The 8497-nt window shown below is 47.1% G+C and overlaps 1 protein-coding gene across 3 annotated transcripts in view; it reads left to right on the top strand.

The window, feature by feature from the left end:
* The first annotated feature begins 1148 nt into the window (after window positions 1–1148).
* The window catches only part of plekhm3 (pleckstrin homology domain containing, family M, member 3), a 58921-nt gene continuing 51572 nt past the window's right edge, over window positions 1149–8497 (top strand). Inside the window, exons 1-2 of one of the 3 annotated variants that reach the window (XM_064329577.1) lie at window positions 1149–1273; window positions 5227–6218. In XM_064329577.1, the coding sequence (XP_064185647.1) occupies window positions 5765–6218 (454 nt within the window). In that variant the 5' untranslated portion in view covers window positions 1149–1273; window positions 5227–5764. The other 2 variants (XM_064329578.1, XM_064329576.1) reach the window with 2 other exon arrangements.

The following is an 8497-nucleotide window of genomic DNA, read 5'->3' as shown; positions in this document are numbered from 1 at the left end:
GTTTGTTTTGATTACTTGCTGTTACTACTGCCAATTGGTTAAGAGCTCTGAATAAATTTGCTGGTTGCAGGTGGGAGAGAGAGAGGAAGAGAGAGGCACACAGAGGAGAGGGAGAGAGAGAAAGGGGGCACAGAGAGAGAAAGAGAGGGAGAGAGGGAGAGAGAGTGAGACAGATGTTCATTCATGTCAAGAGAGAAAGCCATAGTGTAACTCTGCTCAGATACCCAATACAAGCACATGCACGCACACGTATGCACACACTCACACAAACACGCGCACACACACATGCACACACACGCACACACGCACGCATGCATGCACGTCTGCACGCACATATGTACACTCACAGACATACTGTGCCTGTCAGTGTCACTTTTCCAAGTGAGTGGCAGCAGTATTGATGCATTGACATCACTAGAGAAAGTATTGCGTGCAGAGGTTGAGGAAGCACTACACTAAAAGCAATCAGTGACTCTAAGGTGAGGTTAGGGAAGGTGAGTGGGAGAAAGGGCTTTGATGCTGTGTTTGCTTTCACAGTACACAGACTTTAATTGGGAAAGTGACTGCAGTGGATATGCCACAACGGGAAAAAAAACACAATGAGATGTCCATCCACTCTTTGTCCAATCAGGATTACGATTTGGTGAAGTATAAAAACACTGTTGACATGGCTATACTGCCAAAGTTCATATGCCAAGTGACTACAAACGTGTACATATGAAGAGAAAACATGAACTGTGACATTATAATGTTGTTATTGAGGATCAAATTAAACATATAACTCAATTTGTACATGCATGTTAAAAAGAAAGTACACACAAAATAGAGACGCCAAGTGTGCACTTTTTGACAGTAAGTTGGTTGGTTGGTTTTAAAGAAATGCAATGTGCTACTTTACAGAGCAAAGGAATTTTAAATTCTTCAATGTCTTCACTTTTTTGAGAAGGTAAAAGGCAATTATGAAAGCAGGTACGAATATTGCAACCACTACTATCTTTAGAATTTTGGATGTTCCTAAAATTGTAGCCTGCGTTAAATGGCAACTTGCTTAAATTGCATAAGCTCTGCATTACCTCATTAGGCCACGCAAACAGGCAACAGGTGACGAGATGATTTCAGCATTTGGAATGGCGGGCCTAGTATAAAGCAAAAAAAAAAAAATCACACAGAACGTTACAAATATACCTCAAGAGAAGGCACACATTACTCCTATTATTCTTGGATTTTTGTCCCCATGTGCTTTAATAACGCCCATTACCGCGGCGCAGTTGAGGTGAGCGGACACGTGAAGTGTCCCCGCTCCCCCCCCGATTGTGTGTGTTTGAATAAGAATCGTGAAGAGCGAACTTCGTATTTGCATCCGTTATTGCCTCGCTGGGACTCGCCGTAACTGTCAACAGGTGTAATTGCCCCGTGAGTCTGTTGAACGAAGTGAAAAAAAGAGACTGGCTCGCGAGGCTACCCCGTAAGCAACCGACAGTCTTGGACACTGTGCTGTGTTCAGTTCAGAGTTTCGCGTAGGACATGAATGAGGCTGTGATTTTTTAAAACCGTGTAATGCAACGTGCTTTACAGGACTGGCATAAACGGCAACATCGGCCCTTCTTTAATTAATTGTAGCTCTGTGTGAACGCCGTCTTCATGCGTTTTTTTATATAACGAATAATTGTTTGTTTACTCACTTAGAAGAGGACAGTCACTTAGCTAACAAATCTAGGGAATAAATAGAATCTGATTGCTTTGTGGTTTATACATTTTTAATGCACGATACCTTTTTCCCCTTTCTTTTGTTTGATAATGAACTGTGATTAAATCATCGTTGCAATGAATGCATTAATCCATTTGTCAACTATAATCCCTTTGTTGTGAACTCTTGACACGCTGGAAATGCCCATGTAAGATTTTTTGTGGTCATAGTTTCCTGTTATTTTACAAAAGTTGCTGTTATGACAAATACATGACCATTCATACCCTGGATTTGAAGACTATATCGTGGTCATCAAGTAGCACAAGGAACTGCAGACATTAACCACAATTTGGCTTATTAAATTGGTTAACTTCACAACAACGTTGCTTCACAAATCATACGGGTTTATTCTTACCGTCTTTTTCCTCATTAGTGTATGATTCTATTGGAAACTTTTATTTTCAACAGGGGAACGACGGGTATCGATATTAAATTTATCGCAATGATTTAATACGCTCACTAGACAAAACAAAAACAAACTGCCCTTCATTTTTCGCATAGTCATCATGAGGCCTCATAGCGGAACCTTTAACCAATAGCCCCGGTTTCACTCGAAGAGCACTTTTGCTGACGGAACCGAATCTGACAGATTGTAAACAGAATCAGGTGAGTCACTGTTCATAAATGTATTTGAACTTAACACTTATTCAATGTACACGATCCTTTTCTGTAATTAAATAAAAAGGAGAAAACTTGCGGAATATTTTTCTGACGAATACAATACTATTGTCCATCTATAAAGCTGGCTACTGCTGGAAACATTGCCTACGGTACTGGCGGCGGACCGTTATTTAGCTTGGCTAAGTGATGACCGCTAGTTGCTATCTTGCCAGTCAGCTTTCCTGTATCTAAGGCTAGCTAGCAGTTTGCTTTCAACATGTCTAGCTAGCTAACGTTAGCTTACCCAATTAGCCGACTGGGTGATTTTCAGTTGTTATCTGTGTTTGTGGATTCACGGAGGATCTAAATGATTTTCTGTTAGCTGTCATTCATATAAAATTATAGCTAACTTGATCTTTGTAAGCTGGCTACACGGGTTATGTTCGATAGCCAGTAATATAGAGAACGTGTTAATTAAAATGTTTCTGGCTAGTTTTGTAGCTTGGTACACACCTGCTATGTAGTAAGCTACGTAGCATCTTGCTTTCGGCATCACAAGCTTTCAGTTCCAAGGTAGCCAGACAGCCAGCTAATGTTAGCGAACGTAACCGTGTCCTTGCTGCCGTTTGAATGAGTCTATTTTGCTTCACCAACTAGCTAATTACCTTGCTAACTAAATAAATATGAGTTACCCGCAATCGAAAGATGTGCAACACTTAAGTAGACAGCTAGCTACTCATCGTTGCACGGGGGAACAGGTCCGAATACACAACTGCAGTTCTGACAGTAGCTAAGGTTAAAGCATTATCGGGTTTCATTATCCGAAACAAGTTAGCTAGATAACAGTCTTACAGATGCGATATAAGCTATATTTTTGGTACATTGTACAGAGGGCGTGCTTTTAGCGGAGTCTATATGGTTGATGGCTAGTCATCCAGTCAGCGTCATAACAGACCACTAGTAACATGTTGAATGTAAAATTATGAGAACTCTATTTTATATTCTGTTACCGAGAAAGGTGCCTTGAAAATAAAGTGATCCATAAAGGATATTTTATGTCGTAGGTAAAAAGCCAGATTATGCTGTGTATGCGCCGTAACATGGACTAACACATGACCTGGTTGACCTTATGCAGTTTTGTTAGCCTAAATTTCTGTTATGCATGACAAACCTGCTACAAATGCCTCATATCCTATTGGAACCCATTTTTATGGAAAATGAACGGTCAAAAGTAGGGTGTCAATGAAATAACAGGGAAGGTCATTGGGCACACATGACATTTAAGATGAATAAAATGCTCTGTGAGTGAAATCAATATGACCTCCAATAAAAGATCAGTCTCTCAAGACCTACCCCTCAGGTAAGTGCCACACTTAATACTGTCAGATAATGGCTGTCAGGAGTGTCCTTCCTGCAGTGCACCTGTTTGCTTCACAGATTGCACGTTTTGTCTAGGAGCTGTTATAGGAGGTCTAGGATGCAAGTGATGAGTAGGCCCATGTCCTGTAGAAAGGGAGATATAGAGAGTGGATTTAGGAATGGTGCTGGCAACCTGGTGGTCTTGTGGGTCTAGAGCACGGAGCTAGTTGGTCTGGTAGGGTGTGGTCTGGTCGGGCGTGGTTGGATGCACACCCTGCAAGGCCAGTGCAGGAGACCTACCATAGAGTCCTGGGAGCAAAGCATAAAAAATAGAATTGCTGGTCCTTGGGATGTGACATTGAACCGTGGCCTAATCGTATGCCAGTGAGGAATATGAATAATGCTTGTGGGAGCTTTCAGGCCTGTCTGCAGCCCTCTGAGGCCGCTGGCTGGGGAGAAGCCGTTTGTAATGCGGCTGTAATACCTTTCGACTGCCTTGTCTTTCCTGAACGGGCCTAGGGACACCACAGCAGCTCTGCAGAGTGTGTGTGTGTGTGTGTGTGTGTGTGTGTGTGTGTGTGTGTGTGTGTGTGTGTGTGTGGTGTGTGGAGGGAGGGGGGGGGCGAGGAGGAGGAGAGATTAATGAGCCAAACGCTCCATCTGGAGGGCCGGAGTCACACCCCGGCTCCTCTCCTGGGGTTTCGCATCACCGCAAATTCCAGTGCAGGGCTCAGGCTCGTATCAGCACCGAGAACACCCCCACCCCCCCACCCCCCTCTGTAAGCACTGACTGTTTCCTGGCCTCCGATTGGCTGTCGATGATGTAATGCCTTCTAAATTATTCATGGCTTAAAGAAAGTGAGAGACCCCGAGCCTTTAGCGCAGGGAGGGGCTATCTGTCTGTGCCCCGTCGCTGAGGGAGCAGGAAGGAAGGAGAGGGACGCGTGAGTTTGGCGGCCGTGCCGCGCGGATCGGAGAGCAGGCCCGGGAGCTACGCGGCTGGACTGCACGGCTGGACGCCACGCCCAGGTTCCGACGCAGCCCGGCGGGCTTCGGGTGTCCCGCGCTGGGTCCCACTGCCCCGCTGACCCGGCGCACCGCCTGGCGCTGACCCGGACACGGCGGGATTGGCCTCGTCTTTTCCTGCGCACTAGTTTGGGAGAGATCCAATGCGCAGCCTGCTGTACAGTGCGGGTGGATGTGCGTGAGGTTGCATTTATACAGTGTTGGAGTGGAGTATCTTATGTTTATCTTTGTTTTATAACATTGCTACTGTACTAGCAGGACACCTGTTGAGTCTGGCGTAGGACACTGTGGCCGGTCGTGATTAACGTTTGGAGCATTCTTGTACGTGTGGGGACTAATCAAAGGCATGGAGAGACGGGGTGCTGTTGCTGTTGTCCCCGGGCCGGATTTAGATCTGATAAGAGGGCTGACGTCTGTGAGCCTGTGTGGCGATTGGTTCTGACTTGTTCCCCCTGCCCTTCTCTCTCTCTTTCTCTCTCTGATGTGCCTTACAGCGCTGACCTACCTGTGATGACATCACCAGCCCCCCGGGGGGGCACCGTCATGGCCGCCTTACTCCACCCTGAATGCCGCTCTTGACAGCAGCTGCTAGGCTAGCCCTTTGCACCCCCCCCCCCCCCACCCTGCCCCCCCGGTACACCGATAGGGGTTTGACAGTGGGTACGGCTGGCACTCTGGGGGCACAGCGCCATATTTGAACTTGGATGCCACCAGAGGCCCCAGAACGAGACACCTCGCCAAACCCCGACACAGGCCGCCATCGCTTCCAGAACGCCTCGCTAGCCAGTTGGCGGACGGGATTTCAAACACACTGAGGCATCTCTCATTAGCTCTTGGCGTGGAATCGCCAAAACAAACAGACTCTTTCCTTGGGCGGGGGGGGGGGCCGTCTGTCCTGGGAACTTCCCCAGCCGTCTCTGTGGAAACGCGTGTGGCGGACTCTCCCTCAGGCTCACAGGGACCGCTGGGCCTATAACCGCCACCCCGCCAAACCGCGAAACCCGCCATCCCGCCACCGTGGCCCTGGAAACCATGGAGGGGCTGGAGGTGGAGGACGTGAGCCCCGCCCTGGAGGTGACGGAGGACTTCCTGCACTGCCTGGAGGGCGGGGCGTCGGAGAAGCTGCAGGACGCGACGGCGGTGGGCCGGCTGAGCTCCAGCGGGGTGTGGGGGCTCCTGGCCGCCGAGCAGCTGGAGGTGTCCCCCCGAAACCTGGCCTGGGCCGACCAGCCCCCCTCCTTCGGCCTGTTCGGGGGCCGGCAGGGCAAGCGCAGCCGCGCGCGCTCCACCAACGACCTGGCGGCCCACGCCAAGGACGCCGCCGTCGCCGCCGCCACCGCCGCCTCGTCCTCCTCCAACGCCGCCTTCAAGCGCGGGCACAACCGCTCGCGCTCCGACGCCAACTACCGGTCCTGCACCGACAACGGCGTGCCGACCGTGGACAAGAACGCGCTGAAGAACATGATCCTCAACGGCAAAGGAGACGGTAAGGAGAGTGGGGCCTGCACACACGTTTTAGCATCGTGCTAATGTCTCTTCAATGTTCTCTGTGTTGTCATGGAATTTTAGCATCGTGCTAATGTCTCTCCAACGCTCTCTGTGTTGTTATGGTGTTTTAGCAACGTGCTAATGTCTCTTCAACGTTCTCAGTGTTGTCATGGCGTTTTAGCAACATGCTAATGTCGCTCCAATGTTCTCTCAGTGTTGTTATGGCGTTTTAGCAACGTGCTAATGTCTCTTCAGCGTTCTCTGTGTTGTCATGGAATTTTAGCAACGTGCTAATGTCTCTCCAACGCTCTCTCAGTGTTGTTATGGCGTTTTAGCAACGTGCTAATGTCTCTCCAACACTCTCTCAGTGTTGCTATGGTGTTTTAGCAGCGTGCTAATGTCTCTCCAAAGCTCTCTCAGTGTTGTTATGGTGCTTTAGCAACGTGCTAATGTCTCTTCAGCGTTCTCTGTGTTGTCGTGGAATTTTAGCAACGTGCTAATGTCTCTCCAACGCTCTCTCAGTGTTGTTATGGCGTTTTAGCATCGTGCTAATGTCTCTCCAACGCTCTCTCAGTGTTGTTATGGTGTTTTAGCATCGTGCTAATGTCTCTCCAACGCTCTCTCAGTGTTGTTATGGTGTTTTAGCAACGTGCTAATGTCTCTCCAACGCTCTCTCAGTGTTGTTATGGCGTTTTATCAACGTGCTAATGTCTCTCCAACGCTCTCAGTGTTGTTATGGTGTTTTAGCAACGTGCTAATGTCTCTCCAACGCTCGCAGTGTTGTTATAGCGTTTTAGCAACGTGCTAATGTCTCTCCAACGCTCTCTGTGTTGTTATAGCGTTTTAGCAACGTGCTAATGTCTCTCCAACGCTCTCTGTGTTGTTATGGTGTTTTAGCAACGTGTTCATGTAGCTCCAGCATTACAGAATATTATTTTGTCTTGTTAATGGTTTGTTAGTTTGAAAGGCAGTTGTGTATGGCCTCGATAAAGGAGTCAGAATAAGATGGTTCTCACTGTATAGCATTAAAGGGAATTTAACTAGAAATTTGCATATATTAGCAGGCTAATTGTTGTTTAATTGAATTGTAATTATAGATCATTTTACTTATGGCCGTATAATGAACAAAAAAAAACAATGAATAATTGATCGCTTCGGTTCTTCTGTGCATTTTTTTTAGCTGCATGTGGGGCAAGGCATTCTACTGTAACGATAATTATCAAATATGTTCTGAGAGCAATAAGAATCCTCATGTGGGGGATCACGTTTCAGGATCCTCGTGTATTCAGAACGTACTGTGCTCATAAACCTGCTGGCTCTTGGATTCCAGCTGGATATCTGTAGGTGTGATGCAGATTTTGTGTAGGCCCATGCTAATCTTTATCGTGGGCCTGTACTAATCTTAGGCCTGCACTAATCTTAGGCCTGCACTAATCTTAGGCCTGCATTAATCTTAGACCCATACTAATTTTAGGCCTGTACTAATCCTGGGCCCGTGCTAATCTTATGCCTGTGCTAATCTTAGGCCCGTACTAATCTTAGGCCTGTACTAATCTTAGGCTCATCCTAATCTTAGGCCTGCACTAATCTTAGGCCCGCACTAATTTTAGGCCTGTACTAATCCTGGGCCCATGCTAATCTGAGGACAGTACTAATCTTAGGCCCCCACTAATCGTAGGCCCGTACTAATCTTAAGTTTTGTGTCCCCCCCCCTCATCTACTCTACAAATCCCCTTTTAAGAGCACTTGGAAAGTACTGAGCTTTTGTCCAACTTTCCAGATATTTTAGGAAAGAGGAATTCTGGGGGAAAAAAGCAGAAGTTCCCCACCCTGTCGTCTGTTCCCTCATCAGTGTTGGGTTTTCCATTCTGTTTGCTTTTCTTGTCTCAGACCTCAGGCCTTATGTTGGAAGTACCAAATGTACATGTAGAGCAAATGTAATTCAGCCAAGCTGTATTCACTCTGCCCAGCCACGTACAGTACTGGCACAACTTACGGAAATACTGCATTTATAAACAGTTTGACAATTAAGGCAATATTTTGCAACAGTTTCTCTTTTTGGCACTAATTAACCTCTTATTTAAGCACAGTGTTGACATAATGTGTGCCAGTACTGTAGGTACAGAAGGCTATCTGACATGGGAAGTGTTCACAGTGTGACGCTCACTCTAAGCTCTGTGTAGGCCCTCCAGCCCCCAGCAGGCCCACCATTCCAATAATCCACACCGCTGTGTGTGAGTGTGTGTGTTTGTGTCCATGTGTTTATATGTGAGTTTG

Source organism: Anguilla rostrata, chromosome 3, assembly GCF_018555375.3.
Source record: "Anguilla rostrata isolate EN2019 chromosome 3, ASM1855537v3, whole genome shotgun sequence".
Lineage (NCBI taxonomy): Eukaryota > Metazoa > Chordata > Actinopteri > Anguilliformes > Anguillidae > Anguilla > Anguilla rostrata.
Note: the sequence above shows the minus strand (reverse complement) of the source record. Positions and strands in the feature narration are given on the sequence as shown.